Here is an 18,295-nt window from a genome sequence, read left to right as displayed (position 1 = left end):
TGTGGGATGCCACCACAGCATGGCTAATGAGCAGTGTGTAGGTCCAGGCCCGGGATCCAAACTGGCGAGCCCCGGGCCACTGAAGCAGAGCATGTGAAGTTAACCACTACGCCACTGGGCTGGCCCCCATGGAAATTTTTAAAATCAAAAGCACTGGATTAGTGAAAGGCTGTTGTTCTCAAAGTGTGGTCTCTGGACTAGCAGCATCAGCTTTACCAGGGAACTTGCTAGAATTGTAAATTCAGACTATGGAATCAGAAACTCTGTGGGGTGGGCCCAGCAATCTGTATTTTAACAAACTTCCCAGGTGATTCTGATCCATTGGTAGAGGATATTTTTAAAAGTAAAAGAATGAAATTCAGAAGAGTAAATGTATGTGTTATGTTTTTGCAAAGTAGATATAATTAATAACTTTTAGAAAGAAAGGATAAACATTATTAAGGAGGCTTATGAGGATGGCAGGCAATCACTTTTCAGCCTTTTGGTAAGATCAAGTGCAGCTGGCAGGTAGGTCCTTTTATGTATATAATTCAAAGCACATATATAGTATCCCGCCACAGCAGATATTGCAAACACTAGTGCCACAGGGACTAGGTATTTAACACATGTGAATCCAGCAGGGTGGGTCTCAGCGTATGCCTACCTTATGTGAGTGGTGGGGAAGGAACCGAAGAGCAAGGACCATCTAAAGGGGCAGCCTCTCCTCAGTTCCTGCTGCATTGTTGCCATGTGGAAATGGAGACCCAATTGGCGACATCTGTAGATTTTTTTCCCCGTGAAAATGCAGAAATCTTAGTTTCTAAATGTGATGTCTGCAGATTTCAAAACATTGGCATTTAATTCAAAACTTTTAAAATATTGTGTGGGCTAATTAGAATTTGTCTGTGGCCCAGATGTAGGCAGGAATTACCAGTCTGTGTCACTGGTCTCCGCTATCACGTGCCACAAGAAATCCTGGTCTTTTCCTGATGAAGAGCTCTATTTGATTTACTTGAACCCAGTGAGTCACTAATTTTAGAGGATACATATGTGAAACATCATTAACGGAAATTATGTATCTTTTCTCTGCCTGGCCCTCAACCCTGTGCCGAGTTGTTGGTAGACGTGGCACCCCCAGTACTACTGCCCTCCGCACACTCCCTCGTGTCCGATGCCTCAGGAGACCTGGCCCACGGCCGCGTCTGTCCTTCTCTCCCACAGCCCTGCTTGTCTGGCTTGCCTGCCGTGTGATGTCCCTGGGTGTCCAGGGCATGGTCAGAGGGAGGAGCTTAGTAAAGTTTACTTGCACCTGACAGCTCTTGGGGTTCAGTTGCAAGTGGTTGCGGGTTTGTGATGTACTATTCTATTTAGGGAGAAGGCAGATTCAGTAACTAGTGAGGCTTCTGATGGAGTTTTAGAGGAAGAAAGCAACCACGAATCTGTAGGAGTGGAATAGCCAGGCTTTGAGAAAATCATCTTGGATCAGGTGCACAACTGGAAAGAAAAGAGGACAATTGCTCTATATGATATCAAAGTAGTCAGTTTGGCAGAGCTTCACTGAAGTTCACCATAGTGACCAGCAGGGGGCACTCAAAGATCCTAAATGAAGGGCTCGAATCCTCCCTCCCTCCCTCCATTTGTTCCTTCTTTCCTTCCTTCCATCCTCTTTTTAAATTTTCTGTTTTCAGATAATTTTAGACTTAGAGTTGCAGAAATAGTACAGAGTTCCCATATAGCCTTCACCCAGCTGCCCCTTATGCCAACATCTTAAGTAACCACAGAAGACTTGTCAAAACTAAGAATTTAACATCAGTGCAATATTATTAACTAAACTATAGTGTTTATTTGGATTTCTTAGTTTTTCTGCTAATGTGCTTTTTTCTGTTCCAGAAGCCAGTGTTGGATCCTGCGTTGCGTTCAGTCGCCCTGTTTCCTTGGTCTTCTCTGGGGCAGTTCCTCAGTCTTTCGTTATCTTCCATGACCTCAATACTCTTGAAGAGCGTTGGTCAGATATTTTTTAGAATGCCTCTAAATTGGGGGTTTTCTTATGATTAGATTGAAATCATGCGTTTTTGGAAAGAATAGCGCAGAAATGATGTTGTGTCCTTTTAAGGGGTACATGAGTTGGTATGTCTTGAGAACAATGTTAACCGTGATCACTTGATTGAAGTGGTGTCTGCCAGCGCTCTCCACTGTTAACTTTTTTTATGTTTGCATTTACTCAGTATTGTGGGGAGAGACTTTGAGACTGGCAGGCTGTATAATGGCCCCCAAAGATATCCATATCCTAATCCCTTAAAGGCGTGAATGTTACCTCACATGGCAACAGAAACCGCATGTGTGATTAAGGGGAGGGTCTTGAGATGGGGAGAGATTATCTAAATGGGCCCTAAATGCAAACACACGTGCCCTTCTAAGAGGGAGGCAGAGGGAGATTTCTGACAGAAGACAGGAGGCAGTGTGCAGATGGAAGCAGAGAGGGGTTTGAAGATGCCGTGCTGCTGCCTTTAGGAATGGAGAAAGGGGCCGTGAGCCCAAGAATACAGCTCCAGAGAAGGCAAGGGAACAAACTCTTCCCCAGACCCCCCAGAGAGCACGGCTCTGCCGACACCTTGGTTTTGGCCCAGTGATACTGATTTTGCACTTGTGGCGTCCGGAACTGCAAGAGGATAAATCTGTGTTGTTTTAAGTCACTGAATTTGTGGTAATTTGTTACAGTAGCCACAGGAAACTAAAACAGACTGTAAACATTCTGTTTCTGCTTAAACTTTCATGCACTAATTTTAGCATTCATAGTAGATCTTGCCTGCAGCAGTGATTTCTGTGGTGTTCTAGTGACTTGTTATTATCTCATTCTTGAGACATTTATTAGTTGGAATTTTTCTGTGAGGAGTTGTCCCTTCTTTCCCATTTGTTTAATTACCTCACTATTAATTCATGATTATTTATTCCATTCTGTTGTTCAGCTTGTTCCAGTTTTGGCAATTGGGAACTTTTTCAGTTTGGCTTCTGTGTCCTTTTGACATGCGACGTGCTCTCATCCTTTGTTGTTGTTGTTTTTTTTTAAGTACTTCCTTACTTTCTGGCATCACAAGATATTTCAGGCCTATCGTGTACCTTCTTTGCCCTGCCTTGGAAGGGTTCGTAGTCTTTCCACTTTTATTGTTTCACTTGTGAATCCTGTATTTTGAAGGCTTTTTTTCCGCTATGAAATTTTGTTATTTATGTATTAATTGATTTTCCTGCAAGGTAAAATTATTCTAAGATACATATTTAGAGTCTGGGGGATTGCTTGAGATTGCCAGTGCTACCCCCATGCATGGGTGTAATTCCAGTCAGAAGCAAAGAAACAGCTTTTAATTAGGCGAGACCACCTTATCAACGGCAGTGTCTGGTTTCTGACATTTTCCCGGTGTCAGAATTACTGCTGAATTTTCATAAGCACCCATCTTGTGGTCCCCAGACCATCATACCTTAATGGCTCAGGGACCTTGATGGCTTCTAACTCCAACAGTAACCAAACCAGAACTCATATTTTTTGGGGAGCTCACTGAGAGTTTAGGATAGGACTAGATCTAAGAGCAATAGAATAATATTAACATCTTTATAGTTCTTTACTGTTTTTCTTTATCTATTGAAATACATCTTATATACAAGAGTGCACACAGATCATAAGCAGAAAGTTCAATGGAGTTTTACGTTTGTTATGTATCTTTGTAACTTGTGGTACGCTGAATTCTAAGATGACTCCCAGTATCCATGACTTTGTACAATCCCTTCCCTTCAATTGTGTTATATGACACAGTTGACTTTGAAAAAAAAGAGGTTATCCTGGCTAAATCTGAGCTAGTCAGATAAGCCCTTAACAGGAACCAGGTTCTTCTGGAAGAAAGAGATTGAAAGTGTGAGGAGGATTCCATGTGAGGGAGATTCTCATCCCTGGCTTTAGAGATGAAGGCCACATGGTGAGGAATGGAGGTGGCTTCTAGGAGTTGAAGGGCGTTCCCTGGCTGACAGCCAGCAAGGAAATGAGAGACTCACCCTTACAACCACAAGGAATGGGATTTGGCCAACGATTGGAATGAGCTTCAAGGAGATTCTTCTCCAGAGCCTTCAGAAAGGGACACAGCCCTGCTGACATCCTGATTTCAACCTGTGAGACCTGAGCAGAGAACCTGCTATGCCGTGCCCCAGACTCCCGACCGACAGAACTGTGGATAAGAAATAAATGCCCCCTGTTTTTAAGCCATTTATTGTGGTGATTGGTTACACAGCAATAGTAAACAAATATTAACTACCACCCAGATCAAGATATAGAATGTTTAGAACATAAAGAATATTTCCAGCACTCCAGTGTAGCCCTTTACTATTAAAAATGTGCTTTCACTCTATTACAGCGTTGAATTTTCACAGCAACCCTTCTAAATAGCTAGTAATTTTATAGATAATGAAATCAAGGTCCAGGCCCAGTTAACTTTGAAAATCAAAGGGCTCATAGCCTACATATAAAATCCACTGACTGATGTCATTTGGGGAAGGAAGCCCACTCCCACAGCCATAACAATGAGAAATGTGATCTTTGTACTGAGTGCTGTCTCTACCACTACCTGTCTTTACAACTGTCTGAGAAACTTTGGCCCGTCACTCTGACTTGCTTTCTTCACCTTTAAAAGATACTTGGACTAGCTATTCTGAGTTCCCTTCTAACATTCTCTGAATCTACATGTATTCCTACCTATGCATTTTTAGCTTTCCTCTGTAAAATGCTTAGCTTTTAGGGGACTAAAATATAAAGAAAAAACCAAATTTGCAAGGTTTCGGTGGGGGGAATTCAAGGGTAGACTCAAGCACTGTAATACTGTGTAGCTGGGACCTGCTCCTGTGGCCAGCACTGGACAGGGTGTGCCACACAGCTGGACGTGCTCTCCTCCTTCCTTATCTCCCTCTCGCTAGCAGGCATTCCTCTGCTCCTGTCCCTTGGTCAGGGAATTGTTTGACTCCATTTCTTTTCTTTCTTGTCTGTCTGTCCCTTCAGGAACCACGCACTCTCCTTTGGCCTCCTTTTCTGTTCTTACATCTACTGATAGTTCCATGCTTCAAAATTAAGGGACCTGTGCACACACACCTCTCCCACCCCTAATTCACACTGTGTCCCCCTCGTCCAGCTCTTTCTAAAGAGTTTAGGGAAATTTATCTCTCTGCCTTTTTCTCATTTAGTCCCATTTGTGGCCCAAATGACCCTCATTATGGCTAATGAATGACATGGGATGATGCCCTTTGGAGGAAAATGTAAGCCGTGGGCTTTAAAGAGAAGCAGGGACCTTACTTGCAAGTAGTGAAAACTCTCCCATCTGAGTTCGCATCAATACCTTCATAGCTGCCTCTCCAGCCACCTGCCTGTACACTTCTTCCTTCACCATCAATATTCAGGATAACCAGAAAGTTGAGTAATAACACATTTCTGTTTTTTAATTATTTTTATTCCACATGTATAGTACATTAGGGGTTATATTATCGATTTCAGAGGCTTTCATATCTCAGTTATCTTATATGAAAATGCATCTGAGTTCCCAGAAAGGCTGACTTTTTGAACAGCTTCAGCCTGCTTAAAATCCCATTAGTCAGGAAGTGTGTTGGTCCCAGCCGACCCTAAGAGGGCAGTGTAGGCTCATGCATTTCACTGCAAAGGTCCCATCTGTTATCCAGTGCTGCCTGTTTAAAGATTAATGTCAGGTTCAGTCATTGATCTGCTTTGCTTGAGTTAACTCTGGCAGTAAATCTAATTAACATTTGAATGGAAATGGTAATTGTTTCCTGTTGATGTACACTTTTCTTTATAACATATATTTCACTCAGAATAGACAGTAAAACTGGAAACTTCAAAATCACTGTAAATTGCCGTCTTAGTAAATGTTTTCTCCGGGCCATAGGCCTCTGGCCGGGAGCCCTCGGCCTGTGCATCCTTGCTGTGCTGCTGTGGTGCGTGAGCTCCGTGCGTGGTGTAGTACCATGGTGAAGCCACACTCGGTAACGTGTTGAGAAATTTTTTTTTTTTTAACTATTGGTTTTTATTTTTTTTCTGCTTTTTCTCCCCAAATCCTCCTAGTACATAGTTGTATATTTTAGTTGTGGGTCCTTCTAGTTGTGGCATATGGGATGCCGCCTCAGCATGGCCTGACGAGCGGTGCCATGTCCACCCCCAGGATCCAAACCAGTCAAACCCTGGGCTTCCGAAGTGGAATGCGTGAACTTAACCACTCGGCCACAGGGCTGGCCCCGAGAAATTGTTTTTGAATAAACCAAATCAATATTTACCTTACTGCCCATTTTTCCTTTGGTAATCACATTTGCCAAATAAAGCTTTTAAAAATGCTGTTTACTTTACAGTTTTGGCCCTGAACCTGCAAAGAATTAGATGCCTAAGAAAAAAGATTAAATCTGCACTATCTGTCAAATAGGGCATCTTCTTTGAAGGGAATAAAACCAGAATAATTTTGAGTAATATGGATAATATCAAGAAGTTAAATAAGCTGAAAATAGTCACAAATAGGGGACTCATTTAAATTTCTGAGTCGTATAACCTTTTGGATTTCGAATTGTATTTAATGGGTGAGACTGTAGAATTACTGGATAATGATCAAGGTTCGAACCTTGGGATGTGTAAGAAAGTGATATAAAATGATTAGTGGTTTTTTTGAAGACCGTACATTTGAGTAAGTGTTAGAAATGAGTAAGTGTACACCTTCAGGACAAAAGCCAAAAAGAAAATGGCTGGCATAGACAGACATGTTTTTGAGAGGCGATGTGGCACAGTGATTAAGAGCACGGGCTTCAGGGTTCTCCGGCTTGGGTCGGGTCCTGGCTTTGCCACTTGCTGTTTCTGGGGCCCAGGTCAGGTTGCTTCCCTGTTCTGAAAGGTAGGGATAATAATAGGACCTACCTTAAAGGGTTATCTTGAGCATCATCTGAGATAATAGGTTTAATTGTTCAGAACAGTGTCTGGTGCAAAGTGAACTTGCAGGAAATATTAGCTCTCCCTGTCTGTTTGTTTTGAAGCATGTGAGCTTGTTGGTTCCACAGTGGTATTTTCCAGGGGAGGTGTTAGGGCAGAAGGATGTTGACTCTCCCTCTGAAAGGTGTCCTGGCGCTGTGCGATGGTGTGTAGCTAGGCTACAGCCATGAGTACACACTACTGATGCGTTTTAATATTGTCCTTTGTGTGTAAAGACCTCCTGAGCCTTTTGTGTTGTGGGGACTAATCCTTGAGACTGTATGTTATTGGCTTGTCTCTGAATGAAGTGGTGGTCTTCTGAATTAACAGTTGATTGTAGGAACCCTGGGTTAAAACTCCTTGTGAGGGGCGGAGAAGCAGTGGACTAATATTACTACATGTGTAATGTGTAAAATTATACACACGTGCATGTGTAAAATATGAATTTAAGTTGTTGCTTGCCTCACAGGTGTTTGGATGAGAAACTCTTCTCCTGGGATAACGCTGGACAATGCTTATAGCAACACATTTCCTCAGTTTTTGCCTGCCTTTATTTTTGGCTTAGATAGAAATGTGAATAATCAGAGGGAATGCTCAAAGTCCCCTTTGCTCCTTCTGTCCACCAGTACCCTCATACCCAGGTCAGATCTTCCCATTTTTGTGCAAAAGAGAACCTTTTGTAGAGAGGGGAAAGTCTGGGATTTCTTTGAGATGTGACAGCAGGAAATGTGACCCATATGTCAGCAGGCTAACAAATGTAGGGGCATAATTGTGTTTCTTAGAACATTTTCCATGTATGGTTTATTAGAGGAGAATTTCAGAATATCTTATTTTTTCCTTTTTCTTTTCAGAAACTAACAACCTCGAACTATCTCAAGGCTCAGGAACTTTTCCTTCTGGGTATTATTACAAAGATCAGTGGATGCCCAGAAAGTTTAAGATGCGCCAGTTTAATGACCCTGACAACATTACAGAATGCTTACAGAGAAAAGTGGTGTATTTATTTGGTGACTCGACAATCAGGCAGTGGTTTGAATACCTTACTACGTTTGTTCCAGGTTGGTGCTTTGCTTTTTGTTTCATAACTCTTTCCCACATGTACAAAATCAGCTTTGAAACAAGCAGGCTCACTCCGGGGCCTGAAGAAAGGCGTCAGACCATCAAGCAGTTACTTCTCTGTAGGACTGAAGAGTGTCCTAACCCTGGAGATGTGTGACAGTTTCTCATCAGCAGTGGGGTTGTGATGTGCTGTTGGAAGCACTGGGTTCTCATTGAAGTTCATTGCACTGGTTAGCTGTGTGACCCTGGACGTTTACCTCTCAGGGCTTCATTTCTCCGTGTGAGAGATGAGGCAGCTGGACAATTATCACCTCACGGGTGCCTTTCACTTCTCATATTCTGGGCTGTAAAATAGAGGTGGACGTTTCCAGTTGCTTTTCTCCTAGTTTTCTTTGGTTCAACTCCAAGGTTATAATAGACTTAACTGGAAGGAAGCAGCCAAACTGACTGTGGTCATTGTTAGTGCATCCATGCAGCAGAGCCATCCTTGGATTTCATCCGTTGGGCAGTCCACTGGTGTGACCTGGGATGGAGCTGGCTCCTACTGGGAGAAGCTGGGTATGCTCCAGCATTCTTAGATTCTTGATATCACTGTTGGGCTCTGGGGCTGCCCTCCAGACTTGGAATAAAATCCCACTCATTGGAGGGCCATCCCTTATTCACAGTGGGCCTTTTCCTCTTCCTGGAAGAGGTGTGGATGGGGTGAGGATGGGTAGACTCCAGGCAACAGGACTAAGGACCCTGCTTACAATTTAAGGAGCTGACAAATAGTTCTGTGGAAACTGTTTTTGATGGCTGTATATGGGCGGGGCTATTCATAAAGCAAATTCCTATGGTTTGTTGTGAGTTGTTGTTTGTGATGTTTTTCTTTTTTCTCTCTTATTTATTACAGCAACTTAGTTTCAAATTTAATTTTTAGGAGGAAAGGAGGAAGTAGATATGACCCCCAAAATTAGAAAGTTAATTCCAGTTTTTGTTTTGCTTTTTTTTTACTTGAAAGAGACATAGCTCAGTTTTAGTTGATAGAGCATAAATTAAAAGTTAGGAGAAGGGAAATAATTTGTGTGGTGTGATGCAAAGCACAGTTTGACGCTGACCGGGAAGGCCCTCCAGGGGTCTATAACGGCCTGATTCTTAAGTTATGATGATGTGGCTTGACAGTAATGTTCACATTCAGTGTCTTGATCGTTTTCCACCTACCCTGTGCAGAAAGATTTTCACCTGATAAAGCCTTATGTTGGTGCTTGATCTTAATCAAAAGAAAGAAGGGTTGCTTGAGCTTCTATTCCATTTACGTGGGGCCAAATGCTAAGGAGTAATGAATTAGGTAGGAATGTCTAGATGAGGAGCCTGGGACTGCACAGAGGAAAAAGCGAAACCTTACTTTTAACATTTAAGCACAGTATAAGACAGTCATATTTTGAGGCTACTTCTTTAGAACTGACGGTAAACCCCTTGAGATTGAGGACCATGACTTATCCCTCTGAGCATTGCTGGCTTATAGCACGATAGTGGCTGGCACCGAATGGGGGCTTAGGAAATGTTAGTTGGATTGGGTTGCCAAAAGTTCCTTAGTCATTTCTCTGTAAGGCACTTATGAGAATATTTTGGGGTATGAGACAGACCCTGTTTCCTCATGGGGCATGTGTCAAGTGATGAATGTACAGACAGTCTTTTGGGAGTTACAAGGGAGAATAATCACTGATTCCTGGGGGATCTTCAGAAGATCTTGGAGAAGCTGGACTTTGAAACACATCCTAGATAAAGCGGAGGGAGCGAAGGATTCTCACTTGTTCTGCTGTCTGTGTTCTTAGGACAGAGATGGAAGTTCTCAGGCTGGAGCATGATTTCCCATCCAATTCAAAGTCAAAGAAACAGGGTTGCTCCTTTCTTTCACCTATTGCAAAAAGAGGTTTTGGTTACTATTATGTGCTCATAAAATTTAAGCTAAAGTTATAGCCCTTGTCCTGGAAGAAATAATATTTATCTGTTAGAACAATAATGTGTAAATGCCAAGTTGACTTCTAGATATTCAACAGTCAGTGCAAACAGGAAGATTTCTTGGCCTAGTAGAGGTAAACAGATGATTTGCTTCTGAGGTATTGACATTGGTATAGAATCTATCACTGATGGTATTACTTGTAATGTCATGTTTATGGAGTGATTTAAATAATAAACGTTAGAATTAGGGCCAATGCAGGCCAGGGGGCCAGGAGGAAGGAATGTAGGTGTTCCCTGTGCATTTTGTATTGTACCTTTCTGTTGTACTTTTGTTTTAAAAACTGTTCTTTGAAGCCACTAAGAATAATCAAAATATATGTGCTTGGTTTGAACAATTTTATGAATTGAGTTTTCCTCGTTTCAGATTTGGTGGAGTTTAACTTGGGTAGTCCCAAGAACGTGGGGCCCTTCCTTGCAGTGGACCAGAAGCACAACATCCTGCTCAGATACCGCTGCCACGGTCCCCCCATCCGCTTCACTACCGTCTTTAGCAATGAGCTCCGTTATGTGGCAAATGAGCTGAATGGCATCGTGGGAGGGAAGAACACGGTGGTGGCCATAGCTGTATGGTCTCATTTCAGCACCTTCCCCTTGGAAGTGTATATCCGGCGGCTCAGGAACATCCGTCGAGCAGTGGTCCAGCTCCTGGATCGAAGCCCTAAGACTGTGGTAGTCATCCGGACAGCCAACGCCCAAGAGCTGGGGCCTGAGGTGAGCCTTTTCAACAGCGACTGGTACAACTTTCAGCTGGATACCATCCTTCGGAAGATGTTCTCAGGGGTTGGAGTATATCTTGTTGATGCCTGGGAGATGACCCTGGCCCATTATCTACCCCACAAGCTACATCCAGATGAAGTTATTGTGAAGAACCAACTGGACATGTTCTTGTCCTTTGTGTGCCCCTTGGAGACCTAGCCTGCCTGAGGAGACTGGTGGAATCACATTCAGTGACCTCTACCACCTGCATTACAGAAAGTTCATGAGTGGCCCCATGGAGAGATGGCTGCCATTGATATGTACAAAATTTCAAAAAGAGGTGGACTTTAATTACTTGTAAGGAGCTTAGAAAATGCAGATTACGTTTATATCTACCTATAGGATTTTTTCCAATCTTGGCTCAGCCTTAGGAGAACTACTATTAACAGCATCTGCACTGTAATGCCCTTGTACCAAAGATGCTAGGGAGTGTGTTGGAACTAGCTTCTCCTGGAGGGGAAATCACCGGGCTAAAACGTACGAGAAATGTTCTGACCCAACTGGAAGGGACATGTTTGACTGGCAGTGGAGAGTGGGTAGGTTATCTGGTAGAGGAAATTGTGCACATCTGCATGAGTAGCACAGTCGGTCCACCTTCTCGGGGTGAACTAACGAGGCTCATAGTCAGTGGCTCCTGTACCACACTGAAGACTCTGGGTCTCGGGAGTTTCTCTTGACCCGCTTTTTCTGAATTACTTGCAAAGGCCAGTGTCCTTGGTCAGAATTTTATAGTGAGAATATTTACACAGTTCTGTGTTTGTCTGGAAAAGAAGCAAAAGGGAAATGTGAAAGAAGTACGTGTAAAAACTGTGCATTGAATTGACATTTGCATCGGGTGATTATTATTTATTTGATTCAGCTAAACTTTACGTGATGAATCCTTATTCTAAAATAACCACTTTTGGAACTGGAAGGGGGGAATCAATAAAGGGAAATCTATTTTTGTGTTCTGAAGTTTGAGGGTTTTAAGAATTGACTTTTATGTAAAGAATGCTATTGTTTGTTATAAAGTTGTGGAAATTATTTCCATCAGTTTCAAGTGTTTCTTTTTCGGTTATTTTGAATTGCATACTAAAATTAGCCATTACAATTTAATTGGAAATTAAAGTTAGATATTGAAATCTAGGGCAGGTATTTCTTGATTTGGGCATAAGGCACACATTCTCTCATGCTTGGAAGTAAAAAGCTGCTATTCCTACTGGCTATCTTAAAATAACTGAATTATCAATTTTACTTGACTATCTTTATCTTATTAATTTTAAATGAGTTTAAGTTAATTGGGGCCATTTAGTAAGTACTCTTTTCTTTTTGAGCCACAGTTACAGTCTAGTCTTCTTATCCCAAAATGGACATGTGCAGAAACTGGGGAGGCTTTAGAGAGAAGATAGATGCTTAAAGATGAAAAAATGTACTCTTTAGAAGAATGAGTCGAAGAATTTGGGTGCTTCTGCTGGAATGGTGGGATTCTACACTTGAAGAGACACTAAGGGGAGAGAAAAGATAGAACTAAAGAAATAATACTGCTTCTCTATAGTTTCAGGGGCTTTCCCCATCACGTTTAATTCTGTCATGATCTAATAGCACAGGTAACATTAGCTCCATTTTATAGACAAGGAACTCGAGTTTGGATTTGAACTAAGGTGGGTGAGAGTCCATAGTCCTTTTCAGCTACAACTTGTTGACTTTTGTAAAGAGAGGTTTTCTTTTTCATGAAAGAACTTCTGAGCATTTTCTAAAGCATTGCCAGAGGAGGCTGAGTCATCATCTTCCCAGGGGAATTTCAATTTCCACTTCCTCTCCAGGGCTTTGGAGTAATTTTACTTGTTTGTGCAAATGATTTCTTGTAACCCTGTCCACTTTTTATTTTTTGATTTAGTGACATAAGGTCCTAAAGATTTGATGACATAGTTTCTTGAAGTATTCTCATTCACTTCTGTCCCTCTTCTTATTTGTCTTTCTACTGTCTGGTGTGGAGGTTTTAAAAAAATGCCTAAGTGTGGAGTTTGGAATATTACCTAAATCTATCTCAGATTTAGACAACTAGATACAATATTTTAATTTCTTCTGAAAAGTTTATTTTAGGCCAGTACCACATAGTTGTGAATATTAGCATGCCAGCCATATAACATAGTTTGTTTTAAGTATATATTTTCCATTGTAAATATATAGGGCATCATAATTTTTAAAAACTAAAATCTAGAGGAAGAAAATCTATGACTAGAATCCATAATTCTGTCATCTGAATGCAATGAGCATTGGCACTTGAGTATATTTTCTTCCCGGTTTTTTTGACCACATAGCTATAATCACAGGGAATATGTAATTTATATCTGTTTTTTTTAATTTAACATACAAGTATTTTTTCATAACTTAATTATAAAAATCTGCCTAACAGTTCAGCTAATGATGTTACCATTATTTACATAAGTTGGCCATTATGGTTGGACATTTAGGTTTATAATAAGATATTATAACAGTGGTTTATATACAATTTCATGGGTTGGCATATGGATTTTTATTTTGGAACAACAGCATTAATTTCATTTAGTGGATCTCCTCATATTCTAGAACTCAAATGATTGATTTGATGCTACTTGTGAAAGACAGAATCCATAATAAGGTCCTTCTATGCAAATTAGATTTCATAGAAGTTATCCTATTAAAAGTAACATTTCTTTAGCAGATAGAAAACAGACCTTTGGTGTTCCAATATGATCCATTTTATTATTTTGAACAACCATCATTTTATTAAATACCAATTGACTGACACTTCCTGGCTCCCGGTATTAAGTTTCAGAATGATACATTGGGGTGCTTGACAAGAATATATATGGTAAGCCTGTACCTGTCTATGTGTTAATATGCCAGAGGTGAGTCTGTTTCTGGTGGGTCTATTGAAGGAAACAGCAATTTCCAAGAGAGGTACAGGAAAATAAACACCCAAAGGAAACAGCAGAAACAAGCTCCCCCCTCCCCCCCAAAAAAGCTGCTCAGGATTATCTTTGCAGGTCCAGGTGAATTCAGCTGTTAAACATTAAGTAATTGCTTATGGCAGAAATTCCACTTGAAGTATCTTCATTCTCTTGTGTTAAGCATTATTCTCCCCGGAGTCTATGCCTACGGTGGAGTCTCGTGCACTTAGAGCGCCTGACGACTCAGTGTGCAGTAAGTACGTGATCTCGAGAGTGCTCTTTTTTTTGTGAAGAAGATTCGCCCTGAGCTAACATCTGTGCCAATCCTCCTCTACTTTGTACGTGGAACACCTCCACAGCAGGGCTGATGAGAGGAGTAGGTTGGCGCGCGGGATCCAAGCCTGCAAACCTGGGCCGCCCAAGTGGAGCACATGGAACTTTACTTGGCCACAGGCTGGACCCTCGAAGGTGCTCGTTTTCTCTGTGAAAAAGACCGCAGTCCCCGCCTGTGTGCTAGGGTCACTTAGGAATCCTGGGCGTGTGGGGGATGGCGGTAGATGCGAGGGTTGTTGAGGGCAGAAGTTTCTGAGATACAGAAGGTAGGAGGGTACAACGCTCCTCACCAGCTTCAGTCTAACCTGTCTCTTGAAAGTGCACTTACATTTTAAGGTTTTTAAAAAGTGTGCCCTTAAGTGTGCCATATTTTGCTTTTCAGTATTCTGCATTAAATGAGAGGAAGTCAGGCTTCTTTGAGAAGGACCTTCTGTTGTGTTGAAGTTTTAAGGACCTGATGTTTGGCTCTAGATGCCCATTCCTGTAGGAAAGCCAGACATTTCTGGTCTTTATTGTAAAGCTGGATTCTAACACTGCCTGAGGGAGAAAAGGCAGCAGTACAGAGACGACAGGAGCAAGTGTCCCAAAATAGAAAGAAGCCACAGTGAAACTAAATGTCACAGGAGAAATCCTTTCATTGTCGTGCAATGGATCATTCATTCTGTTAAGTTCGCCCCTTCTCCCCCTCCCCCATGAAAATTACGTGATCTTCACGTTGTAGGACCGCTGCTTTTTATGTCACAGATTCCTGGTCCTTTGATTTGTCAGTAAAGGCGCGAGACAGCGATCCTCCCTTTCGATTGCCACGTTTAAAAAGCTGTGTTGTAGAAAGTACCTGCCCCCTCCCCCACGCCCCCGCGCGCACATTTAGGGGCCTTACAGAAAAGGCGAAAGGAGAAGAAGGTGAATCTAATGAGGAGGCAACCGTAATGCCCGGCAGTGGACTCCGGGAGACATTTTCAAAAGGCATCCCTAAGAAAAACGTCTGTAGATGGGCTGCTGACTCCTGTGCGCGGCTCCAGTCCGGGTCTTGGAGCCAGCCCTCGCGGGGAATGTCCGGACTCGAGTTGGTACCTTTTCGGCCTGGGAATTTCCAGAGTGCAGAAAAAAATCCAGAACCTCGTCCTTGCTGCCTCTCCCGCCTCCTCTGTGCCCACGCACCCCGGTTCCAACCAGAGTCTGACCGTCTACTGTGTTTTAGAAACGGGTCCCCAGCTCTCCCCGCCCCCACCCTCTAGAGCACGCAGGAACCCTATAAAGGGGGCCGGGGAGCGGGGCTGGCCTCCTCTGGCCACGAGTTCTTAGAGAAAAAGGCTGCTTAGCTGCTCTGCTTATCATGTAACCTCAAAAGGAAACTGATCGTCTCTCTCATGCTCTCACGTACTTGGGCGATTATCGCTGATCACAACTGGAAACAATTGATTTGCCTTTACGTATTTGTATGACTTGACTCTTCAAACAGAGGTATATTTTTATTATTTGATATTTAGTATGAAAAAGTATCTTAAATGCTAAGCTTCCCCTCCCCCCACCCCCATATTCAAATTCTTTCCTTTGGAGTCACTTTCTGATATTTGGGTAATCATATTTGTTTGGGGGCAAAATATTGGGGGGCAGTTTTTTGGGGTAACAAAATCTGGGATGTTTTTATAGTTCAGTAATGACTATGAATCATGTCTGTTTGCCTTAAGGCCCAGGAAGGACTAGGATGCTGATGGAGGAGGTAGATAGGATGGGTGATGAAAGCAGTGTAACAATTTATGTTCTGTCAGTCATGTACAACTGTGATGCCTCAAGGCAGAAATGTCCCAGGAGATTGGAGTGTGGATTTAGAGGCCTACTTTCTCACCAAGGCTTGGCATAAAACCATATCTTAGGGAAAAATATATCTGAGTAGATGGAAATGTTATACAGAATATTCTCATTTATTCTTATATTACTTCCGTAAAATTAAAGTATTACAAGACCATTTTATGAATGAGGACAACCTGAAATTTGATGACTTGATCCTCAGATTTATAGCAATCTGAATAAAGTATTTTAAGGGATTTTGTGCTAATAAAAGCACATTTCTAGGTATGATGGATTAGAGATTCTCTCCCAGGGATTAGTGAACTGGCTGTAGTGTGGTGGGGGTGTCCCGAAGAGGATGACAGTTATTATGTAAATTTTATGCCCCTGGTAATGTATATTCCCCCACTTTAAATCTGGCATCTAAAGACATAGATTATCTGGTCAGGTGGGATATTTTTTACCCCTCTTAGACAGTAGGTTGTTTAGACGAAGGAGAGGAAAATTTCCCAGGCTTGTTCACTACCTTCCATAGTCCCTGACAGAGGAGGGATCAGCCACCTGGACCATGGGAGTCCCTGATAGAGGAGGGATCAGCCACCCGGACCATGGAAACAAGCAGATCACCCTCAAGTCTTGTTTGGCTTCAGAATACAATGTATGATCCACGACCCTTCCCCATCGTTTTTCTAACATCGTTTTGTTTAGGTTGAAGAGACAGTTGGGCAGGGTGCAAGTAAGGAGCCCTGGGGGTGACTGAAGAGTGAGTCTGGGATCAGTTAGCCCAAGAAATCAGGCGCAACCCATATAATGTTAAACATTTGGCAGCATCCTTTCCAGAATGGTGGTGATGGCATGGTCAGAATAATCTAGTCTGGAGACAGGCTTTTCCTCACCGAGGAGATGGAGGCAAACCTTTCTCATTCTCTTTTGTCCTGAAAGAAGTCCCACTCTCAGAATTTGAAGAGCCGTGGAGAGCACTACCGAAGGGGACAATTTTCCAAGTGTTCTGAGACCCACAATGGATTGCTCCTGAGAAAACCATTTCTTTTTGGCTCATAGCTGGCACTGATCTGGCGGTCTCTTAATTTTCCCCCAGGTCGACGGGAAGACCAGGAGGCTGAACGTCACCTTTTGGCTTTCTTGGCCTGATGCTGAACTCCTGAGGGTGAGAAAGGCAGATATTTCTAAACAAATAGGATCCGATGCTACCTGGGCCTTGGCCGATGTCATCAAAATGGGCAGTGTGATGTTTTCTAAAGTTTCTAAGATTCTTGGATCTCTTAAATCAATCAATTTTGAAATGGTCTCAAAGCTACTATGAATTTTACTTATAGGCATTTTACTGTGATTTCTTGTGAACTAGGAATTTTTGGTGGGTTAGCATCTTTTTGAACCAATTTGAATTTCCACTGTTTTCTGTGAGAGGAGGACACATGAAAACGTCTAAGAGGGGAATTCAGCTCTGTGCTGACAGTTTCAGAGTTATGTAATCTTCAACAGGCTCAGAGAGCGTCGTGCCCCCTGCAGTTTCGGTGAAGACACTCATTCACTCATTGAAGCCGGCAAATGTGGTTTCTGAGTAAAGCACTTCCTGTTCTTTTAATTTAGGACCGTCTGTGAGGTAAAACACTTTCCCTCCAAAGTTAGTGGGTGAAAATATTTCACTGCTCCTCGGAGGAGTTACCGGATAGGGAAATAACACTTATTAAACCCTTGTTTTGGGAGTTGACCAGCTCGGTCTCATTTAGCCCTCAGAATAGCATCTGAGGTAGATGTAATTAGCCTTATTTTATAGGTGAGGAAACTGAGGCTCAGAAGGATTGAGCAGTTGGTTCAAGGTCCCCCAGATAGTAAGTGGCAGAGCTTAGATTTGAATCTGAGGGGCCTTCTCTCTATAGCCAGTGCCATTGCTGCCAGGCCGCTGGGATATTAACAGAGGTCAACCTCTGTCCAGGGCTCTGATTTCCCTGGGGTCCTTCCCTTTCCCTGGCTCCCACCTGGCTAACGCCTACTCCCTGTTCAGATTTAACTGAGAAAATTTTAGTTGATACATACATAACCTTTCATATTTTAAGAAGACCACAGGGCAATCTTTCATACCTCAAAGAGTGAAGCAATATGGTGGAATTGCTGGGAGTGGTTGGGCTGATGTTTGGGGAGAGGCAGCCTCTGACTTATTCGGCCATTTTTGGACACAACAGCTGGGATTATAAAGAAAGGGGAATCCTGCTGCTCAGTCACTGGCTTCTTGCAGGACAATTCCTTCCAGGCGGGAAAGCTGAGGCTTGGAAGGGCATTTCTAGTCACACCCCTGCTGAAGGGCCCTGCTGCTGCTTCTGAAGAGAGGAGCTGTGGGCACCTGGCAGACCCATTCACCTGCTCTCTACCGTCCCTGCTATTGCAGAGTGAGTTACTAACTCCCCAAATTAACTTCTGTCAGAGGTAGCCCCCAGGGTAGAAATTTGCATGT

The 18,295-nt window shown here is 42.6% G+C and overlaps 2 protein-coding genes across 10 annotated transcripts in view; both read left to right on the top strand.

Moving 5' to 3' along the window:
• NXPE3 (neurexophilin and PC-esterase domain family member 3) overlaps positions 1–11,809 on the top strand; it is a 46,006-nt gene extending 34,197 nt beyond the window's left edge. For 5 of the 9 annotated variants that reach the window (XM_023623837.2, XM_070243842.1, XM_023623838.2 and 2 more), the window contains 2 exons: positions 7,822–8,028; positions 10,395–11,809. In XM_023623837.2, coding sequence (XP_023479605.1) covers positions 7,822–8,028; positions 10,395–10,945 — 758 coding nt within the window. In that variant the 3' untranslated portion in view covers positions 10,946–11,809. The remainder of the gene's footprint in view (positions 1–7,821; positions 8,029–10,394) is intronic. The other 4 variants (XM_023623841.2, XM_070243845.1, XM_070243843.1 and 1 more) reach the window with 1 other exon arrangement.
• A 3,015-nt stretch (positions 11,810–14,824) lies between these two features.
• NFKBIZ (NFKB inhibitor zeta) overlaps positions 14,825–18,295 on the top strand; it is a 30,247-nt gene continuing 26,776 nt past the window's right edge. Inside the window, exons 1-2 of the mRNA XM_023623133.2 lie at positions 14,825–15,495; positions 16,922–16,990. The gene's annotated coding sequence lies outside the window, so the exon portion shown is untranslated. The remainder of the gene's footprint in view (positions 15,496–16,921; positions 16,991–18,295) is intronic.

This window comes from Equus caballus, chromosome 19, assembly GCF_041296265.1.
Source record: "Equus caballus isolate H_3958 breed thoroughbred chromosome 19, TB-T2T, whole genome shotgun sequence".
NCBI lineage: Eukaryota > Metazoa > Chordata > Mammalia > Perissodactyla > Equidae > Equus > Equus caballus.
Note: the sequence above shows the minus strand (reverse complement) of the source record. Positions and strands in the feature narration are given on the sequence as shown.